Source organism: Phlebotomus papatasi, chromosome 2 (genome assembly GCF_024763615.1).
Source record: "Phlebotomus papatasi isolate M1 chromosome 2, Ppap_2.1, whole genome shotgun sequence".
Classification (NCBI taxonomy): Eukaryota; Metazoa; Arthropoda; class Insecta; order Diptera; family Psychodidae; genus Phlebotomus; species Phlebotomus papatasi.
This window is the reverse complement of record NC_077223.1, coordinates 94,775,756-94,800,755: the sequence shown is the minus strand read 5'-3', so window position 1 is coordinate 94,800,755 and position 25,000 is coordinate 94,775,756. Positions and strand designations below refer to the sequence as shown.

Genomic DNA, 25,000 nt, shown 5'->3' with positions numbered 1-25,000 from the left:
CTGACCCGAGCTAGAGGGGGTCAAAAATTAAATTTTAAATAGCCATATCTCCGGTTCTAATTATCGGAAATCGAAAAATTTTTGGTGTTTTGGAAAGCTCTCGTTGAGTACTACAACCCTTATGACATCTCAATTTTAACCGACTAAATCGAAAGTTCCATTAATCGAAAAATCGATTTTCGATTAATCTATCGCGAATATTACGAAAACTAGCCGATGCTTTTTCTTTAAATTTTAATATGTTGTAGCTGAGGTCGAGACCTTTCCAACGGTAGGTCGCACTCCTCCCTCAATGTTCCCTGACCCGAGCTATAACCAAAAATGTCATGACCGGACTGCATTTTTGGTGTTTCTGATGCGATTATGACAAAATTTTAGTTTATATTATATCTGAGATCAAGATCTTTCTAACGATGGGTCCCATCCGTCTCTACCCCAACCCACTGTACCCCGACCCTTACTATACCCATATGGACCGGACTCTCTCTAATGCTTATTAACCAATTTCAATGAACTTTTTTTTTCTTTTGTTGGTCTTCCCCAATCAGACTATTTAAAATAGTAAATGACCAGTGATAAGCCCAGATAAGCTTATGGTAGCTGAGATTATTTACAGGTGACCTCGAAATGTGTGCAACTCGGAGTGCTTACAACTTGGAATGCGTGAAGCCAATTTTATTTATTTCGACCGCCGAGAACAGTTTACTCGACGCGATTCTTTACCCCCAAAATTCAACTCACAGTCGAATTTTCACTCATTCCGGGTTGTAAGCACTCCGAGTAGCACGCATTTCGAGGTCACCTGTAAATAATCTCAGCTACTATAAGCTTATCTGGGCTTTTTTAGAAATTTGATCAAAAATCAAATTACGTTAAGAATCTCAAATATGATAAACTGATCTAGGTTTACATAACTAGAATGTAATATTCGGTTTTGAAATTAACAAAGGCCTACTCGAAACAAGTCTAGACATCGATTTATTAATGAAAATGAACAAAAACTTGCCAAAAGTTAATAAAAGCTTTCCCCGACTAACACATTAGGTGCTTTAATTAAGCACTTAATAAGTACTTAATGCAATGGTTTAATATAAAGTAATTGTAGGACAACTAACTACCTAGGGGAAAGTACTCTCCCTTTGAACGTACATATCTTCGAATAATGTGAATTTTCTTTTAGTTTTCCTAAGAGACTTACACAGTTCTATTAAATATTAGTTGGCTTATCATCAATTGTTGATAATTCCGTGATAATTTAGTGTAAATCTCTTACGAAAAACAAAAGAAATTCACATTATTCGAAGGCATGAACGTTCGAAGGGAGAGCACTTTTCCCACATATGAAAATGTTAATGAGTAAAACCTTGCTTAGTGATTCCTGGGGTCACTTCATTAGAATTTTTGGCTTATCGTTCTGCCTCCTTCTCCTGCTAAAGTCCTGGCTATGCTCTGTGGTCAGTGGCTAATTTGAGCCGTTCAATTTGCAGCAAACGCAAGAAAAATTGGATTGGAAGTATTGCTGGAACTTTGTCACATTTCAATCGTGTGTATTTTCTGTCCGGATCTGAGGAATTGGGCAGCAATGGCTGGTGGAAGTTGATTAGAAATGAGACTCCTCTCTCATACTTCAATCAATGTAAGAGATAACCCTGGAAATTTCCAGGAAAAATTGGGTACAAAAATTACTTTTAAATTTCAGATGAGGAATCTCAGAAAATGAGACAGTCTTTTATGAGAAGGGCTGCTGGTACATTTAGTACAGCTGAAGTTCCTCCGGAACTTGTCCAGGAACAGAGAGAGCCTCCCATTAGTGTTAAAAGGGAGGAGGATAGTGAAGAAGAGGTTGAAGTAATTCCGCTGAAGAAGATTAAGATTGAAGAAAGTTCAATTGAAGAACTTTTGGCATCTTTTACTGACAATATTTCAGCAGAAGATATTCCTGATATTGCCTCGGCTGGAGAGGAATTTATTTTCAGTTGGGATGATATCCCACAAAATATCAAGGAAGATTGCAATTTTGCTGAAGAAGAAGATTCAGAAAGGTCAGAAGTGGTAGAGGCTGTTAAAGAAGAAGATGAAAGTTCAGATGAAAGTGACAATGAAATCCCTACCAAAGAGGATAAGTATCCATATGTAGCCTCTAAGAGCCTATTCAGGACCTCGTCCAAGTCAAGGACATCCTTTCTAGAGGAAGATAATTGCTCATTGCCAAAAACAAACACTGAGATGATGGGTGAATATGAAGAAGGGGAATTACTGAAGAAGCTCAGGGATATTGTGGCCAAAAAGCCTATTGAGGAGATTCCAGAAGAAATCAGAAGGTATTACAGGAAGTTGTCTGTGCGAGAGGTAAAGAGAAAACTCCTCCAGCCACTTCACAATATCGATACCCTTCCACAGGGTAAAGATGCCAAGAAGCGAGAAATCATATTGGACAGATTCCATCAGTTGACTTGCAGTGTAAAAATGTCCGAGGATGAGGACGTTAAGTTCTCTTCACGGTTGGTTGGAAAAGTCCAGCAAGAACTCTTCCAATCTCCTTATAGTGGAAGAATCCTTCAGCCTTACGTGTACAGAGATTCCGTTTCCATGCCTCAGTGGGTCAAAATGATGTGTGAGCTTCAGTTTACGGTGAATGACGGTGAAATTCCTTCCCGGGCGCCCATTGACTACTGCTACGTTCGGCCTCATCACATTCCTGCAGTAAATTCGCTGCTACAGCGACTGTTCTGGCCAGGAATAGACAGTAAGTACCTGTTTATTAATAATTCTAGGGGCAATCTAGTAGGCTGTTTTGTCTGTTTTAAATAATTGGGGGCCACAAATGCCGATTGGACGAAGTTCGAATACTGCGAAAAGTCTATAATTAGGGCAGAATCACATTGACAGTAAAATGCTCACCGTATTTCGTTAATTTACGTATTTTCATTGCAATTCTTACACGAATTCTCGATTACCGTATTACCTTATCTCATACTCGGTGGCACTAGGTGACAATAATATAAGAAAATTGAAGAAGTAAAACGAAAATTCGATAAACGGTGAGCAACAAAAAATCTGTACGATTTATTGATTCTGCCCTTTGTCTTTTTGGTTAACATTATCAATTGAAAAATTCCTTAATTTTTGATCAGACCCCTCAGAATTTTTGCTTTCTATTGTCCATGGATTGTAAGTTTTTGATATATCTCTATCTGTCTAGCCGCTGCGGCCAAGTTAGAGGTCCTCGGCGTGGTCGAAGGACCTTCCCTACATAATGTAGCATAATTATGATTTTTCCATAAACAATGTCTAGATTTTTTTTCGGATCATTTTCGGATATGTTTTAGTGTTTTTTTTAGGGAGACATTACATTCATCAAAATGCCCTTGAATCATTCTTCATAACAGGGGTATGACATTTCCTATGTTTTCCGTATGTTTCTAGCGTGCCGAAAAAACTTTTGGATTTATTAGCTGTTTTCCGTCAGTGTAGAATGAATTAGCAAAAACTATAAATATAAAATAATAGCCAACTTAATATTGAACAGGCAACCGAAAACTACAAATTGGCAACCTACGTAGTTTTGGAGATATCTTGTGAAATGTGTACGAAGACAGGGAAAAATTTACACTAAAACCGGTCGCATTTTTCACAGCTAATGTCACCCCCGCCTCATAATGTATATTCAAGGTTAAAGATTAAACAACTATTGAGAGCAATTTCTCAACCGATTGCAATAAGTTCAAGTGGTTTAAATGATCAATCTATTGGTTTTACGAACCTATAATTTTCTTTTAGTTAAAATGCAGTTAGAAGAATCCTATGCAATTTGGAGAAAATTAAGAATTGACGTATGATTCAATGAAAATCGATACTGTACCGGTTTTGTAGGAAAAACTCAAGAAAATCACCTGTAAACTAGAAAAATCTAAGGAAGATTTCGTAAAACTAATAAAAAACCCTTAGTAGGTTTCACGAAATTTAAGAAACAACAAACAACCATTGATAACTAATGCATGAAACCCTAGAAACCTTGAGAGGTTTGATCTTGGGTTTGATTGCAAAACCATAGCCTGAAAAATCACAGAGCATTATAGGTTTACAGAATTCTCGAATTCATAAGATAGTACTCAATAATCCATTTTAAAAACCGGTCTAGGGGCTAAGACCGCTAAGACCTTAAAAATGTTGGACTCTAGACTGGAAAAGTACTTACAAAAAAAAAAAAAACGTATCGTCAGTTGACGTGAAAAAGCGTCTTACCTTTGCGAAATGTGCGAATTCGTGACTAAGACGCTATACATCAAAAGTGTTTTCGTATCATTTACGGTTTACCGGTTCACAACCGTTTCATTGAACAGATTGAATCACTTAAAAGATTGCCCAAATTGGCTTAGGAGTAATACAAGTAGTGATTCCAAATAACTGGGTTTTTAGGATAGACGGTTAACCGGTTTTGGATGGCTCCGAAACCGGTTAACCGGTTTCAAATTTAGGATTAGATTATGGAATTTTGACCAATTTTTCAGAACTTAAAATTTGATGTAATATTTAACAAATAAATGTGTTCTTCTTTGAAAAGTTGAATCGTGGAAGAAAAATAAAAATCCCAAAAATATAAAAAAAAGAATGTTGGAAGGATAGTTACGAAAATTTTTCTCTATCTATATTCGCTATAATTTTTTTTTAAATCTTGTAAAAGTATTGTCAAAATTATGTTATTTCTTCAACAAAAAATCCAGATTTTTCGATTGGGAATGTTTTCAAGAAAATTGTACACGGTGATGACCTTTGTTCTTGAAACTTTCTTGAAACAATTTCCTTGACCGAAAACACACTTAAAATTCGGGAATGTTTTCTATAGTCATTTTTTTAGATCATTCTCTACAGAAAACATATCGATGCATAATTTTTGGTATTTATAATATTATTAAAATCATGATTATAATTTATACAAAATTTACAAATAATTTCATAGACAAAATTCTATAGAAATTTTGAAAAAAAAGAAATAAAATAAAAGGAAACCTTTATTGCTTTTTACTCCATTATTGGTTGGGAAACTAATAAATATCAGATTTTGACAAAAATTTTACAAGAATCTTGTGTAACAATTTTAGTGAATTTGGGTCTAATAAGATATTAGTTAAATTTTAGCAAGATTTAATAAAAATCTCTATAAAGACAGGGAGAGGTAAACATCTTTTTACTTTTCTACATAAAAAATATTTTTTTAAGATTGTACTAAATCGTTTACAACTTTTTTCTCAATTTTTATTTAAGATAAAATATTTTCAAGTGAAGAAGTCCTGAAATAATTTCTGATAACCTTTAAGCAAATAATTCTTTTCAAGAGTGGAAGAAACGTACAGGAATTCCATTACTACTATCCTTCCATAATATTATTAACATACTACCATACTACAGATTACACTTTTGCACTATAGGTTCCCTTCTAAAGTCAAGGGAAATATATTGCAGTGTATCTTGATTTTCAAGAAATAAACATAAGTGAGAAATTTTAATTTTTTTGTAAAAAGACGGTTTTTTTAAACCGATTTCATCTCTAAAAACCGGTTTTAAAACCGTCGCGAAAATAGGTCGGTTAACCGGTTTTTCGAAAACGGTTAACCGTTGTTGGAATCACTAAATACAAGTGATTTTCTGATTAAAATTGCTTATCGAGAATGAATCCGTTTGTTACAGCTTCATAATCGATTAGACTTGAAAATTTCTTATCGGTTTATTACCTGTTCACAACCGATTTGAACCGATTTATAAATCACTCAAAACATTGCCAAAAAAAGCCTTAGTAGTAATATAATTGAATTTCGAATAAAAATTAATCATCGCTTTTAAGCTTGTCAGGAATTCCAAGACCTTTCCAACGAGCCCAAAAATGACCCTATTCGGCGATAAAATATGCTTTCTAGAGCCTTTTTGATCTTTGACCTTGAAAAACCGTTGTTAGGAATGATTCAACGGTATTTTCGTATCCAAAATGATCCATTAAATTTTGAAAAAGAAATAAAATTGGTTGCTATTTTGAATTTCGAGATCATCAGGAACTAGGTTAAACCTTAGGTCTGAAGCCGACCCTACGGGAGGTATCCGAAAGTCTTAAATCTCTTTTCTCAAACCGTTTGGGCTCTAGCCGTGGTAAAGGCCGGACGGACAGATGGGCAGACGATTCTTGTGTCACGACTGCTTTTTCCAGTCTTCATCGTGTTCCAAAACTATGAAACAGTCGTGACAGGAACCAACACGAGAAAAATAGATTACGCAAAAACACACGAAAACAGTAATTTTCTCCACATTTTCAAGATTTTCCGTGACTTTGAAAAATTTTAAATGTAGAATTTTCCGGTTATAGGTTTCTATGGACGAAATTATTCGTCTGGATATGAAATTATGATTTTTTTTTGGAAAAATGTGAAGTTTTGTGAGAGGAAATGGGGGGTCCTTGATAGTCGGCGGTCGGTACCTCTTAATGTTTAGGTTCTAGCCCGGTAATTGATTGATTTCTTGAGTTTGAGTAGTATTATAAAATGATTAGTGAATCATTGTTAAAGCTATTCCTTATCCCCATGTGTTCGGTTCTCTTCCGATTTTCCAGTGTCCGAATGCTTAATGTATCCGGATTTTAGTGTGGTAGCTCTGTACAAACGATTGATCATTGGCTGTGCCTTCCTCGTGCCCGATGTTGGTCACAATGAAGCTTATATCAGTTTCATGGCTGTTCGTCCGGGTTGGCAAAAAGCTGGAATTGGATCATTTATGCTTTACCATCTGACCCAGACATGTTCAGAGAAGGATATCACACTTCACGTATCCGCTACGAATTCAGCTGTATTCCTATATCAGAAATTTGGCTTTAAGATCGAAGAGATGATTCTCGATTTCTACGACAAATACCTTCCGTGGGAATCTACGGACAGTCGCCATGCTTTCTTTTTGCGCCTGAAACGCTGAGAGAAACTTTTGGAGGAAGGATCGGCTGCTGGTGAGTTGAGACTTTTTTTTACGTTTATTATTTTTTTCAGCTTTTGGTTTGGGGGGGGGCTTCTTTGCCAAATTGTCGCCGACTATTTATAGTTGTGGGAGAGGATCGTAATGTATTGATTTGAGATCGGTTCAACGATGCGAAATTCAACTCACGATCATCAACATCTCGTGCGATTATCTCATTTGGACAGTTTAGGTGGGAGAGAATTGAGTCTCTGGCGCAGAGACTCTTGGTAGTTTCTGTCTGTGGCATCACCGACAGAATCATTTTGGCCGCGTCTCTCGGGTGATCTTCTCTCTCTGCTTTGGGAAAGATAATTTTCCCAAAGATTTGTGCTGTGTGTGTGCGTTGTGTGAGGTGTGGGATCTTCAACTGAGGGAATAAACATTGATTGATCTTCTTTCTGGCATTCAAGAGTGTTGGAAAGGAAAATTATTGCGTTGTGTGTCCACTTGACGTGCTTTTCGTTCAGAGAGTGTGAGATTTTCCTTTTTTTTCTTTTCTTGTTCACTCACGAAGAAAAAAGCTCTCGAAAGAGAAATAAATAAAATAATCATGACACACCGATATATTTGACTTTCTTACACAATTCCCCGTGTGTGATGTGTGCAAGGAATCACAAAGAATTTCACAAGTGAAATAGCGAAGGAAAAGTTTAATTTTTTTTTTTTTTGTGATAATAGTTGGTCCATTTTTATTGCGATCGCAGTGATTGTGTGAATAAAGTGATTTGGTACGAGAGATAACAGGTTTTGTGATAGAAATTGTCCAGATTATGCTTGGAGGCTGAAGATTCCCCAGCTGCTTGGACTTAGTCATCTTTCTAGGTGCCAAAGATCAATTGACGATCATCTGTGAAGGTAAGAAAAATAATAATAATAAAAAAAAACTGATGGACAAAAAAAGAGGTTGTGCTTAAAACGATCCAACTTGACTTCGGTAGCCAAGCGTTGTGCATAGTTTGGACTTATATGGAGGTGTTTGGCGAATATTTTTCCTCCTCCTTCTCATGAGTCTCATGTGGAACCGCGATCTGTGATCATACACCGTATGCCTCACACATACCTCCATCTCATTCCCTCTCACTCCGGCTTTGTGAGAAATTGGACATTCAAAGGAGATCGCGCGTAAGAAAAATGGTGAAAAGCTTGTTTTAGTTCATGGGAGTTGTGATTCTTTCATTGGAAGTTCGGCTTTTGAACCAAATCCGAATGAAGTGATAGTTTGATCATCCTAAAAATCTAGAATGAAATGTACTCAAAAACTTGAGAAATTTAATGAAAAAATTTAAAAAGAAGCTCAGATTATATGAAAAAACGATTTTATAGTGCCATTTCAAAAAATAAACATTTTTTTTAGCATTTTACTGTTCCACAAATGCTTTTAAAAATCAACTTTTGTCTGTAATGGTTCCTGTCACGACTGTTTGGTGGTTTTAGAACATAGCGAGGACTAGGGATAATAGTCGAGACAGGAACCAACACAAGGAAAAGTCGGTAATGCAGAATCACTTGAGATCAGTAAAGTGGTAAAAAAACATGTTCATATAATTTTGCTTCACTGCTTAAAAGAAGGGAAAGTGTTTTGGATTAAGTGCAGAATCACATCGAGGCTATTTACACCGCTGCATTAGATCGGGATTGAACTGTTCCAAAATCGGATTTCGGATCATTAAGTCTCAATCTAAGGCCGCAATCTAAACGGTTTCATTGACGTCATTTAAACTGTTGCATTAGATTCAGACTGAATTATACCAAAATCCGATTTTGGGACAGTTTAATCCCAATCTAATGCGGCGGTTTAAATGGCTTCATTGACAGTAAAATCCTCACCGTATTTCCTCACCGTATTTCGTTAATTTACGCATTTTCATTGCAATTCTTACGCAAATTTTCCATTAGGATGGAGATGGAGTCTACACTTATGGATGTTATATGCTTATGGACAGTGTGCAAAAATCTTAAGGTTTTACGTAAAACAGATTCCGGAAAGTAGTAAAATTATAAATTTATGATGTAATTAACTATTTTTTTGATTTTTCGATATCTGTTTAATGTAATAACTTAAGATTTTTGCGTTGTCCGTAAGTGTGTAAAGCATCGATAAGTGTAGACTCTACCCTACTGTGTTACCTTATCTCATACTCGGTGGCACTAAGTGAAAATAATATGAGAAAATTGAAGAAATAAAACGAAAATGCAATAAACGGTGAGCAAAAAAAAAACTCTACGAAAAACTGTAGCAAAAAGAATCTTAGTTTTTTTGCTCACCGTTTATTGTATTTGCGTTTTATTTCTTCAATTTTACTATATTATTTTCACTTAGTGTCATCGAGTGTGAGATAAGGTAATACGCTAATTGAGAATTTGTGTAAGAATTGCAATGAAAATGCGTAAATTAACGAAATGCGGTGAGTATTTTACTGTAAATGTGATTCTACCCTAATACAAAATGGAGTGTTGTACGAGATAATTGGTTTTGGCCACGGCTAAATTTCCGATTAATCAAACAATCGACAAACGAAATAAACAGTAACCTGTAACCAGTTGTGACTTGTTACGTTCAATCATTTGACTGTGAAAAGAAGAATTTCACGTGTTTAAAAAAAATTGTTGATATAGGGGAACTGTGCCAAATTTCGGACAACTTATAAATAAGTTCCAAAGCACGAAGTTTTAAATGCAATAAATATTATACGAACTGAAACCTTCATAAGTATTTAATTAGTTTTGTTTAAAAAAAATATTCTTAAAACATTTAAAATTGTATAAAAGAATATGAATATGGTACCTTTGCGTGCTATATCGGACACCAAGTTTCTCGAAGTACCTTGCCCTTGGCCTTGTCCTTTTGGAACTCTCCAAAGGATTTTTTCTACAAAAACTTGTTTATAGAGATGTTCTTATGATTGTTATTGTATAATTTCTAGAAATTTAAAAAAAATAAATAAAAATGTGTGTAATTTAAAAAAAAGAATTTCTGATTTTATTTGAAGATCTTCCGGTGATTGAAAATGGGAATAACATCATTTCAAAACAAAAATACTTTTTTTAATCTTCTCCAAATATTTTTTTTTTTAATTTTGAGGTGACTTCATTCCAACAGTCTATCAATGAGAAACCTTCATATACTCATCACGCCGTTTCAAACTTTCAATACGAAGTGTCCGATTGCAAGTTGTGAAAATGTGTCACAGTTTCCCTATCTCTTTTAAAAGCGAATATAAGTAGGGTGGAATTGGAATCATCATTTATGACCGTTATACACTTTTAGATAGCTTTCAAAAATCTTAAGTTTTTACCTAAAACAGATTTTGAAAAATCATTAAATTATCAGTTTATGATGTGATTAAAAATTTTGTGATTTTTCCTAATCTGCTTTATAAATAATAACAAACTGTGCCTTCAAAATATTCTGTCGTCACTAAAATTTGTGTAAGATCACGGTGTGACGCCACGAGTCTAGTAGTTCCTGTTACACATTACTTGATCATACTTCTGATTGTCTTTGCAATCACTGGTAAAAAAAGGATCAAATTGATCCAAATTTGATCCTTTTGCAAAGGATGGATCAAATTACGAACTGTGAATGCACATTTATCATAATAGAACATGTTAATTTGATCTACCATTTGCGAAAGGATCAATTTGATCCTTTCATTTTTACCATAGTGATTGTGCTGAAGAAGCTTTTCAGCTGCTTGGCTTTGGAGGCTGGTCACCAACGCTAAGACGGTGGCGGACGCATGATAGGGGTCTTATTGCTAACTTGAATTTTATATCAAATGTGTATGAAAACGCTCCGAAAATTTACGTTTAAGGAGGAATGGGACATCGGTGTTTCTAAAGTAAAAACCTTTTTTTTTTTTGGACTGTTTTGTAGGACAAAATAACTTTGTATACCTAAAAAAAAGTTTTTGTTTTTGTTTTTAAGATACCGGTGCCCGACCCGATCTTAAACGTAAATTTTCAGAACGTTTTTAAATCCAAGTTATTGCGTGTTGGGTGGAGTCATTCGTATTGTATTACTTTCAAGCATGTTTTGCTTTAGAAAGTTTAAGTTTGGCCTATAAAATATCAAAAATTTCACTTGAAAATTATTGGTTTATTTTTGAAAAGAGGAAAATTGATGTTACCTCAGTTTTTCAAAAATCTTAATTCGTGATTACGTTCTTTAATTATTATTATTAATTATTATTGTTATGGATATATAACTGCTTTTTTAAGCTAGTGCTTTTGTAAGGATATTTCAGAGATACAGAGAGACTAAGGAATTTCATATATGAGTAATAGCGGCCACCACTGTCCTAGCGTCGGTCACAAAGAGTAAAAACGATGGGCAATTTTGTATCAGGTTTTATGAGCCATCTGCATCATACAAAAAGAGTTTAAAAAAAAAAGAAAAAGTTTAAATCATATTCCTGAGCATCGAAATATTTTGGTATAATTGTGATATCCATCATCTTTTCTGCGTGAGGCGAACATTATGAAATATGTATTTTTAGATAGCTTTTAATGTACGATTTTGAAATATATCAGACTGATAAGTCAATTCTCTTTAGGAAAAAACTTGCCAATGGTTTTCAGTGCATCTATGCATAAACGTATAGAAAAATGGAATGTCTAGAGGGCTCCGATTAAGGATGATAAAAACATATGATTGGTCTGACTGGTAAATATGAGCTCGATTGAAGATAGATTACAAAATTATAGCATTACAATAGCTGTGATTATGAAAGAATTAAAGCTAAAAGAAAGGCAAGGGGATTCTCGAGATGTTGATTTGTGTTTGCGCACCACCATCTCGGCGATCTCGCGCGCAATTCACTGGCCATTTTCGGTGGGGTTCTCTCCACTATAATTTGCTGGACGGACAAGGTACCTCCAGTGAGATATGAAATTTGCGTCACCCTACATGCGTGCGTGCAATTTAAATGTGGCCAAGGAGGTTTGGAAAGATGATGATGATGATGAAGGAGAAGAAAAGACTCAATGATCATCGAGAGGGAGATTCTTTCTCTCATGGGCTGATGTATAGTATCTCTCTCTCAATATTTGTGGCCTGTGTGATTCAATCCATATATTTATATTTAGCTCAAGGTTTTCACAAAAGCCATTCAGATGTAACTCTCGCGCGCGCAAACACACAAAAATTCTTATGTACTAATGTCGTCACCAATATTTTGTGATCTTGTCGTGGTATAGAGAAAAGGTAGTTAGGGAGAGAGACATCAATAATGTCTAGCGCACTTCCCAATAAAATTCTAGACAATACCTCATCATGCACACATTATACCCTCCTCCAGCAATTGTCCTAGCTCTCAGCTATTGAGCTGTGTCTGGTCTGACTCTGTGGTCTTTTCCACACATCATTGAGTTAGTAAATTGCCTATTCCAGTTTATGAGAATGGGATGAGCCCAAATACGACTGTGAGTTACAAAAGAATGCCGGAAATTGATTCATTTTCCGCCACAATCAAGTTGAGAAATTAAATTGTACTATATGGGAGAATTGTATTACAGGCACTCGATGCTCACAATGTGAGAAATTTTGACCATGGGGTATCTTTTTTGTGATTTTTTTCTGAGTAAAGAAATATTCTCACGGTCCTCACCTCGAAAGTCTCAAAAAGCTTGTTTGATGTTTTGAGGATTTTTCTGATAATAATTTTATATTGAAACACTATTGATTTTTAAAAATATTCACGCATTTCTTTATAATTGGAAACAAATACTGGCTACGAGAACTGACCAGGGTTAACCTTTAATGCTTATGAGATGTTCTAGTAAAGATTGGATTTAACCAATTATATTTCAGGATTTCTATTTTAATAACGATTTTTAAATTATTTTTCTTAAAAATAACCAAAATGATTAAAAGCCTCATTACAGTAGAATTAGGCCTTAATTTTGTTTTCAAGTTAGTGCTAGGCCCGTTAAGGCCCAAATAAGATCAAGCTAATCCTTGAGAATATTTAGCCTGTAAAATTTGGCAATAAAGGATTAGGTGAAAAGCCTACCTCATAAATTTATATAAATAGTAAATTAGCAATCACGAAAAGAAGATGATCTTTGTGATCTTTATTCCATATCCCAATGTTTGGAAATCATTAAATATATTAACCCATATATCGTGAACATTATTACGCCATATAAACAAAATCTTTACGATCAGTTTGTGTTTATGTTTATTTGAGGAAGCGCTCAAAAGAGCGCTTATCCACTTAAAACTGCTGTTGCATCAAACTGGCCTTATAATTCACTAATGAACTTGCCTGAAAGCCAAAAATATCAATTAAGCAACATCAGCGTATAAATTCCAAGAATGTTTACTTGTTAGAAAAAATGCAAAGAAGTTATTTGAGAAAGAATTGAGGTGTTAAAATCGAAAATCTAATATAAGGAAAGCATTTTGTGGATTAAATAATGTCTATTAAGTGTTTATTTTGATTAAAAAAATAGGATTAAGCTTAACAGAAGCTTCGCATTTTATTGATTTAGATTACTTAAAATCGTTTAGCACTGAAGCTTATGAGGATGCATGCTTACGACTTTGTGCAATTCGTAAAAATGATTTTCAACTAAGTAATATTTTTGTTTACCGATTCACAATTGATTTGACTCAATAGAAAAATAGTACACTTTAATTTTGTCAAAAAAATGAACGGTGCAAACCGGGTTCATTTTTAAACCATAATCGCATTAAAACGGTTCAGACTAGTGAAGGATTCGAAGATTTTTCCAATGAATTTAAACATTCGTGCAATGGCAAACAGAAAGAATCGGAATATTTTTTTTAGAGGTGTCTAACAATTGATTTAATAAATTTTTATTGTGAATGATCATTAGTTTGAGATTGTATATCTCATATTCTGTTGAAGATAATTAGGAAAAAGCTCTATCGTTGGGAAGCTCGTTACCTAAAGCCCATCATGTGTCAAGAAACGCATCAAAAAAATCACATTTTCACCATTTCAAATAACATTTCCTGAGTTTATTTACATTTACAAAGCAATTAAAAATGAATAAAAAACTTTATCACTGTAAATGTGGGTTTTCTGATGCTACTCCTGAAGAACCATTCGGTTTTAAAGTGTTAACACAGGCAATCTAATACATTTTCTTTCCGCAAATTAAAGATGTAAAATCGTGGTTATATAGTTTTAGTAGTTGAAGATATGCTACTTTTAGTCATTTGATTTTTAGCTGATTTTAAATAAAATATTTTTCAGGAGGACTAAAAAACATATTTTTTTAAAATATTTTTTTAGCATATTAAAAAAAATTAATTTAAGCTCTTATGGCCGCTACACACTAGGAAAATTAATGTCTATATTGAAGCAAATTGCCTATGCTTATGTAGGAAAAACACATAAAGATGGTTATAATTTTTTCTAGTATGTAGAGGCTATTAGGCATATAAAAGTACAACAAATAAATGTAGGATTTATTTTAAATTTTTAAAAATTTAGCCATTGAGACCAGGAGCGATATGATAACTTCTCATCATTTGTATGGATTGTCGATTATGAAAAATTTAACCGATAGCTGTACTTTTTGTGGGTATACTAAATATGTTTAGCAACAGTCACATTCTATTAAGAATGTCACAATAAATGACAACAATGCGTAAAAAGTCATCATTTATTTAATCTAAGAGATACAGATTTATCGATACTATCGTTTCGATAGTATCGAAAAGTTATCATTCCATCCCAGATTTTTAGAGTTTTTTTTTTAAATAAAAAATCATACTTTTCGGTATACAAGATATCTCGGAATTGGTTCACCTGAAATCCAAAAACCAAATATTCCCTGTTAAGATAATAAGTTAAACTAGTCCTTGAACGAAGGATTTTATGTTTACTTGATTGACATGATCACAACTTAATCTACAAGACGAAAAGTGGTGTAAAATACGTCAGAAATGTTTTTTTTTGTATAAACATCTTTCAAAGTTCAAATTTCATTTTTTCAAAGTTTCGGTAGTGGTATATTAAATAATGTTCTAGCAAATTTCTCACAATTCTGAAGAAGGTCCACATCGGGACCGAAAGTTCTGGGCAAGGTCAAAAAAGTGTTTTCATACTAGGGTGACTTTTTGCACTAGCGAACACCGGAAAAGTTTCTGTGAAAGTACATTACGCCAATTCTTCACCATTGAAGATTTAATAGATTCTTTAGGAAATGTAAATTTTTAGAAGATATTCCAAATTCTAATAGAATAGAAAGCTTTGTTATCGTTGCCAATAGCGCTTAAAGTGCTGAAATCTTTTAATAGTGCGCTACTTTTACGTATTAGGGTCACTAGAACTGGTTTAGAAGTTCTACAAGCTTGGATTTAAGAACCTTGGTTGCGCATTGTACATACCGTATTTCGAGACTTTTCCAAGATTATTATAGAGAAGTTAATGCTAGTTGGATACTTAATTACTCTTTCTTATCATTAATAGAGTCGCTTCACTAGCTCGTTGAAAAATGCTGTACTTGTTGTTCCCTTTTGTAATTTTTAATTTAAGAAAATTTCAGGTCATTTTATCATAAATTTTGCGAAAAAGAAGACCTTTCTAAGTAATTTTCCAGATTGATATGCAAAAAACAATAGAGTAATGTGGAGCAATTTCAAACATCTAAAAAATGTCTCTTTCTGATTCATTTTTAAAAAAAATTATGAACAATATTTAAGCAAATACAGCTGGTTCTTTTGGGTGTTAAATATCTGAAAATTTGCAATAACACTCCCCATGCATTCTCACTTATGCATTCCCGTAGCACTTCTACCTTCCTCTAAACGTAAAAAAAAATATTACGCAAAATTGTTCGTAAATGTTTGTGATTTGTTACTTGGACTTACAAAATGCTTGTAAATCGTATAACCTTTTTGGGAGTTCGTAAAAGTTTGTACTTTAACGCAAGCATTGTTTACAACATGATCACTTTCCGTGCATTTTTTTTTATTATTTTACTAATATTTGATCGTACTTTTTTGTTTCTTTGGCAAAATTTTACGAACAAATGATAAAATTGTATGAACATTTTTCTGTGTGTGCATGAACTTATGTAATTTTTGACAAATTTTGTGATTTGTTCGCAAAGTTTTGCCAGACAAACAAAAATGTACGAACAAATGTTTGTAAAGAAACAAAAAAATGCTCGTTAAGTGATCACACTACGAACAATCTTTTCTAACATGATCACTTGACGAGCATTTTTTTTGTTTTACAAACATTTGTTGCATTTGTTCGTATATTTTTGTTTGCCTGGCAAAATTTTATGAACAAATGACAAAATGTTCGTACAATTTTGTCATTTGCTCGTAAGGTTTTTTCAGACAAAAATGTATTAACAAGTTTTTGTAAAAAAACAAAAATTGCTCATCAAGTGATAATGTTACGAACAATGTTTGTGAAAAAGTACAAACTTTTGCGAATTTGTTAGTAGATTTTACCATTTATGAGCATTTCATAAGTCTCCAGTAAGGACTAACAAACATTTACGAAAAATTTTACGACATTTTTTTCTGTGTATTAATAAGCAGCTTTTTTTTGGTAAAAGTCGTGACTTGTGCGAATACGCACATTTATTTTAAATCAAACCAGCAAATCAGGAGAATGTCTGAATTGATCCACAGATTAGACTGCTTGAGGGTTACTTTAGGCTTGATTTTATTATTTCATTACCAAAAATGGATAGATAATTTAAATAAAAAAACTGTTAAAACACTGAAGAATTAAAGGAAGTAATGGGCTTTCCCATTAAGGAAGAAAAAGTAAAATAACTTTACAATTTTATATTTCTCTTTATTCTGACTTCGTGTCGAGATTGTTAGATGTAAACAATGGCACGTGTATCACGAGAAGCGTACGAAAGGCATTTTATTTGGATTGCACGAAAGAATTTCTTACAGAGATATCTCACTACAAGAGAACACCTCGAATAAATAACTGAGAGTTCGAAGTATGTGTGGAAGATGCTGAGGAAGAGGTAGTTTAGAATTATGTGAATTTCCACAAATCGCGAGAGAATATATATGTGTATATAATAATTTGATGTGGCAAGTGAGAGAGAAAAAGAAAAGGAATATTTTTGAGTGGGTGATCTTAAGTCTACCATCCGAAATATGGCATTCTATATGTGTGTAGGTGTTGTTCTTGTACAGTTCATGCTCTTATTTATAGAGGAATCCCAATTGAGTGTGACTAATTGAATGAAATTCGTGCCTGGTGCTGTAAGCTTGAATTTTATTATGCTAAAGAGTAAAAGGAAAGTTTCTGAATGTCACCAAAAATCCCATGATAATTCAATGCCACTAGAATTTATATATCAACACAGAGAGACAATGAAACATTTTAGTTTAGAGACAGAAGTGCAATTTTCATGTCAGAATAATTCATTATTTGATCTATGTTTGAATCTTCTCTTAGAATTATCTCTCTCTGTTTATGTCCATCAGTTTTTGCTCGTCTGTGTCATAGAGAATTTGTGATAATGTTTTGTTATTCATGACAATAAAACCTATTTTTATATCAAATTTCGTCTTCTAGTTTCCTTCCTGTTTTTGCCAAAGTTCCACAAAAAATATATATTTTTGTCCAACCTTTTTACAATAATAAATTATTCACGAGGCATTTTTTTTTGCCATGCGTGACAAAATGGAAAAGTTTTGCAGTATTAATTGATTTTGATTGTAAAAATTTTACTGAAGTCCTTTTGTTCTCCACACAGAGAGAGAGAGAGGAGATTGTGGGCGGGAGTGTGCCGTGGGGAAATATAGACGTGGAGGACAGGCGTTTGGAAGTAGGTGGAGGTCAGAGACGAGAGTTTGAAGATATAGAGAGAAGAATAAAGAGATGGGGAAGGACTACTATAGGATTTTGGGCATTCAACGTGGAGCGACAGATGAGGACATTAAGAAGGCGTATAGGAAATTGGCGCTAAAATATCATCCGGACAAGAATAAAACACCTGGCGCTGAGGATAGATTCAAGGAAGTTGCAGAGGCGTATGAAGTGCTGTCGGACAAGAAGAAGCGTGATGTTTATGATAGATTCGGTGAAGATGGTCTCAAAGGACGTAAGTGACAAATTTCCTTTTTCAGTGATTATTTTCTTTTCTTGTGAATAAAATAAAGAAAAATGACGCAATTTTCACGGAAATCATTAGGAAATATTTTTAATTCTTTGAAAAAAAAAAAAAGAAATCGGAAGTGGAGAAGATTTACGTAATAATAACGTAAGGTTTACCAAAAGTCTCAGAAAGGCAAATTGGTGTTATATGCCGCTTGATGGCGTTGTGAGCAAAAATACAGTAGAGTAGACCCCATAGCAAAATTCCGCGGAAATTCCAGTGGAAAACTAGCGTCCAAATTGCAAAATTCCCCGGAATTTGACGCAAAAATTCCACTAAGTTTTCCATGGAATTTGGAGTTGGAAATTCTATTGGAATTATAGCCCGTCAAATAATATCTGCAGATATCTTTAAGATTTCTGTAGAGAAAATCTACACCTCTACAGAATATCTGCAGATAAATTCTGTAGATATTCTTACGAATTTTATTTGGGCTTGGGACAAAATTCGTCAGAATATTTCGGCAGATTTTCTGACGAATCTCTGACGAATTTCTGTAGATATTCTGTAGATTTTTTCTACATTCCAGACTTTCCAGACAAGATGTGTCAGAAGAGATGGAAAAATTTTTCACTGAAGTTTGCAAAATTCTATAGAGTTATTCTTAGTGATATCACGGTGTTTATATAAAATAAAGAATTCTGCGACGCCGTGTTACAAGTAGAGAAAAGTGAAGTGAAAACTTTAAACAGAGTGTCGACCAAAATTTCGTGTTTTTGTATCATTCGATTGGCGATTTTTAAGAAATTAGTATTTTTGCTCGCAGTTTTTTTACTTATCTAAAATGTGTACTCGGTAATGCTTGTTAAGCAGAGCATACAATTTTCTTTATAACTTCTACAGTTTCTTCATAAATCAACAATATTTTTGTGAAGTAATGGAGGTTATGCAGATTTTCTAGGGAGAAATTCTGCCGAGAATCTGCAGATTTTCTCTGAATGTACTAGAATATACCGTTAAAATTCAAAAACCTCCGAGTAAAATCGGCAGGTAGAGCAATGATTTGACGGGAGCTCTTCATGAAATTTCAAGTACGATCCATTGGAATTCCAGCGTTGAATTCCGCGGAGTTTCGCGGAACATTTATATGGAATCTCACACGTGAAACGTCCGCGGGATAAGCTGGAAAAATCCTATGGAAAATTCCACTATCTTTCCACAGGTTTTCCCATGGTTTTTTCCACTTTTTTTCTCGAATGTCAAACAATTAAAATGGTGTTGTGACACCGTGGATAATTTATTTCCAAACCTTCCGCAAATATTTTTAGTGATTCATGTGGTAATTATAATATAATTAATTATGCGACACTGCGTTTCGTGTAGAAAATAGGGAAATGATTACATTAAATAGATCGCCAACCTAAAATAGTACTGTTTTTATGTCATTTAATATATATTTTAGGAAAAATTATTTTTTTTTATAAAATATTTTTTTATTGCATAAAGTGTTAATTCGTTATTGCTGGTTTAGTAAAACATATTATAATCCTCGTAATCTTTGCTATTTCTTTAATATTCGAAAGTAAAATCACGAGGTGCATGTGACAGCTTCATTATTTGTTCTCTATTTTATTTAGGTGGAAAAATCCACATAAATTCCACGAATATTCCATGGATTCCGCAGAAGAAATCCAACATAAATCCATCAAATTTTCCTTGGAACCCATTATGGAAAATTTCCATGGATTTTTTGAAGGAAAAATACTGGAAAACTCGGAGGATTTTTTTGCTTGTTATACTTATTCCGCTTTCTTTTGCTATGGGGTACTGTATTATGGCAATAACATGGCGATTGAGATAAACGAATTTGCAAACTTATAAATTAATTTTCTTAATTAGTGAAATGATTTTCCAAGACTGCAATGGTGTTCACACACCTTTTAAATGTGCAAAAAAAAAGTATTTCGTAAATGTTTGCAAATTCTTTCTGGGGACTTACGAAATATTCGTAAATCGTCTCATCGAGTAAATCGTCGTCATATCGAGGGTAGTTGTACTAAATTTCGTCATAATTGCATGCATTCGCTCAAGTCTTAATTTTGAAATGCAATATTTTTTAATATAAATTGATTTTTTTTGGTATTTTCTTTTAAGAACTGATACATGGAACCTTGTAGATAGTTTGTCGTCTCTGTTTTCTCTAAAATCATTTATAATACATTTTAAAATAAATAAAAATATAGATACAGTGGAGTTCCTCAAATTTGAACATTTGGGGGGTATATATGACATTTCTCACTCCTCAAATTTGAACAATATTTTCAAAAACGTAACGGAATTCTTATGAAACTCACTTTCCCTAAATTAAGATAAATAACCTTAGAGAATATTCTCAATGTCATTTATAGTGAAATTAGTAGAATTTGTTGTGGAAGTTACTATAATACGAAAATATTGAGGAAAAACTAAAGAAAAATTGTTCTAATTCATACTCCACGCAAAACTTTCTTCACATAACCTCAAATTTTACATTTTGAACTCAACCATCGTTCAAATTTGAGGAATTCAAATTTGAGGAACTCGACTATAGCCTTGGGTAATATTTCGACCATCTTGATTCTCATAGTAGTTCCTTGTTCTTCCGTTTTTTTCACGCCATATCGTTCGTCGAAGTGATATTTTTTTGCATTGTATAATTTGTAGAATATGCAAAAACTAAAAATTCATGGAAATTTGAGGAACAAGGATGTGTCCGAAATTGTGAGCTGGCCGAAATTTGGTACACTTACCCTATAAGAATATTCAAATCTAGGATAGTTTTTGTAGAAGCTCGATTAATTCCTGGGCTAAGATATTTTCTATTAAAAAAAAACCAAAAATTGGCATTCTGCACCATGCTGCGGTCCTGAAAGTGTTAAATTTCTTTAAATTAGAATGGAAAGTAGCATAGAAAATAGTAGTAACATTTAAGGAGAAGACTAATGTATTTTTTTTTTAGCAAAAATTACTGTTATTATTTCTTGGAAAACGGCAATAAAAACAACGTATGTTTTCTAAAAATGAAATTTTAATAGGAAAATTAAAAAAAAAAGTTATTAAGTAACATAAAAGTTATATCTTTTATGGTGAGGCGTTGAAAAATTTACGTTATTATTACGAAAATCTTACTTTCGAAAAACTGGAGTTAACCAGTTAGAATGTAATATACGTTTTTGTGAAAATTGCGTAAGAAGAGTTGTATTCTCTCTAAGTAATTTTAATAACGTAAAAATTACGTTTTCTTTACGTTATTTGTAAAATTTGGAATAAGAAAATGTTTATTGGGTTGATTTGTGAGGAATTAATTGGAGGTGAATGTTTTTGGTTTCTCTGTCTCAGCAGGAGCGTCAAATGGTGGTGGACCAACAACCAATAACTTCACATACCAATTCCATGGTGATCCACGAGCAACATTTGCCCAATTCTTCGGTTCAAGCAATCCCTTTGCTGCCTTTTTTGACCTTTCGGACAATCTATTTGAGAAAAACAGCATGTTCGACAGTCTCGATACAGATACAGATTTCTTCTCACCTTTTGGCTTAGGTGCTCGACATGGCTTAGGCGGAGCATTTAGGTGATTAATTTTATTTTTAACACACTTTCAGTGAGATGACCAAGGTGAAATAATGCTAAAAATTCAACACTTTTTTTTCCTCCCATAAAATAGATCACATTCATTTAATGTTCACACACCATTGAAGAAGGAAAAGCAACAGGATCCACCAATTGAGCATGATATGTATGTCACGCTGGATGAAATTAACAAGGGTTGCGTGAAGAAGATGAAGATCTCACGGAGAGTCCTGCAGCCAGATGGATCACCCAAGAGGGAGGAGAAGTACGTGAGCATAGCTGTGAAGCCGGGCTGGAAGTCGGGCACGAGAGTGACTTTTCAGAAGGAGGGTGATCAGACTCGTGGAAAAATTCCTGCCGATATTGTCTTTATAATAAGAGACAAGCCACATCCGGTTTTCAAGCGCGAAGGCAGCGATATTAGATACACCGCAAGACTTACATTGAAGCAGGTCAGTTAATTTCTTTTCATTACAAATTCTTATTTTTAGGTAAATTATTGATATGAACATTTTAAGATTACGGGAAGTCCAAGACTTTTAGAACCTTTAGAACAACTTGAGAATTATGTCTGGCTGGAAGTGATTTTTAAGACAAAAACCAATTAAACTGACACAAATTTTACAATTGTGCTTCACAGTAAGGATTTACCCTTACCATATCCAACTGCAAAGTTTCACTTTAGAAGAAAAATTCATGGAATTTAACTTGTAATTTTTCCGGGTGAGCCTCCAGGGCAGGGAAAAGGGGACACAACGCCTCATTCTTTACGAAATACTTGAACTCGTGATATGGATGCTAAAGCTCAAAAGTATACTTTCACAGCATTTACAGTTTACCGGTTCATAACCGATGTGAACCGTTTTATTAATCACTCAAAAGATCGCCCAAAATAGTTTACTAGAAAGGCAATTGATTTTCAGACAAAAATTATTTATCGGTTCATTTCCGGTTCATAACTGATTGTAAACAGTTTAATCTTGTCAAAAAATCCAAGACCTTTCCAAAGAGTCCAAACATTAATCCCTTTGGCTGAAAAATACGCTATCTAAAGCCATTTTGACATTTGACATTGAAAAATTGTTATTACATTGAGAATGAGCAGTGATAAGCCCAGATAAACTGACGTGGCTGAGATTCTTTATAGAGGACCAAGGTATCCTTGCAAACTCTGGGTGCTTGCAACTCGGAATGAATAAAGAATTGCGTCGAACCAATTTCATCCGTTTCGACCGTTAAGAAGGGATTGCTTGACGCGATTCTTTACACCTAAAATTCAACTGAAAATCGAATTTTCACGAATTCTGAGTTGCAAGCACTCCAAGGTCCCCTGTAAAGAATTCAGGTACCATAAGCTTATCTGAGCATTGGTCATTTTCTATTCTAAATGGTTTGAGTACATATAACTAACAAAAGAAAAAAAATGTTCATTGAAATCGCTTAATAAGTATTAGAAATAGAGACAGATAAGATCTATCGTTAGACAGGTTTCAATCTCAGATACAATATATGCTAAAATTTCATCGAAATCGCTTCGTACCCCGAAAATACAGTCCGGTCGAGACTTTTTTGATTATAGGTCAGGTCAGGGATCATCAAGGAAGGAGTGCAACACACTGTTGGAAAGGTCTCGATATCAGCTAGAACATATTAAAATTAAAAGAAAAAGCATCGTCTAATTTTCGAAATATTCGACATTGGATTTTCGAAAATCGATTTTTCGATTAATTGGACCTTCGATTAAATCGGATGAAGTTGGGGTGTCAAAAGAGTGGTAAAGTCTCTCACTAGAGCAGAGGTATCCAAAAATCGTTAAAACCGAATAAACGTCAAAGTAAATTTGTTCAGGTAGCGTTTTGAGTGTTTTGACCATTGACGAACAAGTTTCATTTGACGTTTGTTCGGTTTCAAACGCTCCTTGCACACCTCTGCACTAGAGCTTTCCAAACACCATTTTTTTTTACATTCTGCTAATAAGAACCGGAGTTATGGCCATTTCGAAATGAAATTTTTAACCCCTTAGGTGGAATTGGTTCACTTTTGAAATGGGGTAGGGTAAATTAAGCTAATTCAAAACCTGCTCCAAATGGAAATTTTTTGCTACTCCAAATGGAAACGTCATTGTTTTCATGATAAATACAGTACTAAATTGCTATATTTATATATTTTCTATACCACAGTTTCATTATTTAGTTAATTTTGCTCTAAATAAAGCGAAAATCCATTCATATTTACAAATTTTAATTTGTTAATTTCTCAGAAAAATTAAAAGTGTACCTTTTCACCATCGAATTTTTCATCGATCGACCATGTTTTCCAAAGAAAAACACAATGAGGTGAATGTTGTTCATTTGTTTCTTTTAACATTTATGTCATATTTCTGGCTAATTTTAGTTAAATTAAGTGCTAATCTTTATTGTTAACGGTACGTGAAGTTTTCAAAAGTAATAATTACTTATTTCGTGAACAAAAATGGTTTTTCTGAAGTGTCTGCAAATGCTTCAACAGGAAACCCCGGAAATATGATTTTTTTGGGGAGATTTTCTTATTGTTTTAGATGGGAAAGGAGAAAAGACCAGGAATAAGAACAAATCCTGCACTCAAGAGCAATTCTACAAGGTTTTGGAAGTCTTTCGTCGCGATTTCAGTTACACTGTTTGTCTCCAATTAGAAATTTTCCTTTGTCTCCATTTGGATTAATATGTTTCCAATAGAAGCATTTTACGCACGCGTATTTTTCTTGTATTTAAGAAGTTTTCAAACTATATCTAAAAAATGTTCACTAAACAGTAACATTCTAGAAGAGTCAAGGAGCAAATTTATCTAATTCTCTTGAGAAAAAATATGAACTTAATGTGTTAAATCTTCTGTCAAAGTTAATGCGTCTGGAAATGGTTTTGAAATAGGACATTTACCCTACCTTTGAAATTGGGCTTTTTTCCTTTTATTTTAAAAAGGAATTGTGGTTTAACATAATGCAATTTAGTTTCACAATTCGTTTGTCGAGCTGAATTATATCATGATAAAGTTCAGTTCCAAATATAAATAGGAGAAAAAAGTTCAATTTCAAAGGTACCCCATTTCAGCTATAACTTAATAAAATTTAAGATCAATCGATACCATAAGGGTTGCATTAATCGCATTGATCTGCATTGCTCAGTCCCTCAGTTGTAGAATCTAACGAGGGTTTTCCGAATCACTAAAAAAAATTTACTGATTGGGATCAAGAATGGCCTCTATACACTAGAAAAATTTATATCCATATTGAAGCAAATTCCCTTAGCATTTGTAGAAAAAACTCTTAAACCTGAACATAAATTTCTCTAGTGTATAG

General features: G+C 33.7%; 1 protein-coding gene across 5 annotated transcripts in view; it reads left to right on the top strand.

The window, feature by feature from the left end:
- LOC129802481 (dnaJ protein homolog 1) overlaps window positions 1-25,000 on the top strand; it is a 34,519-nt gene that overhangs the window by 2,489 nt on the left and 7,030 nt on the right. Inside the window, exons 2-5 of one of the 5 annotated variants that reach the window (XM_055848349.1) lie at window positions 1,488-1,636; window positions 1,700-2,746; window positions 6,599-6,985; window positions 17,713-18,018. In XM_055848349.1, the coding sequence (XP_055704324.1) occupies window positions 1,488-1,636; window positions 1,700-2,746; window positions 6,599-6,954 (1,552 nt within the window). In that variant the 3' untranslated portion in view covers window positions 6,955-6,985; window positions 17,713-18,018. Of the gene's footprint in view, window positions 1-1,487; window positions 1,637-1,699; window positions 2,747-6,598; window positions 6,986-7,052; window positions 7,849-16,908; window positions 16,972-17,712; window positions 18,061-21,432; window positions 21,668-21,760; window positions 22,119-25,000 lie in introns of those variants that run through there. The other 4 variants (XM_055848354.1, XM_055848350.1, XM_055848351.1 and 1 more) reach the window with 4 other exon arrangements.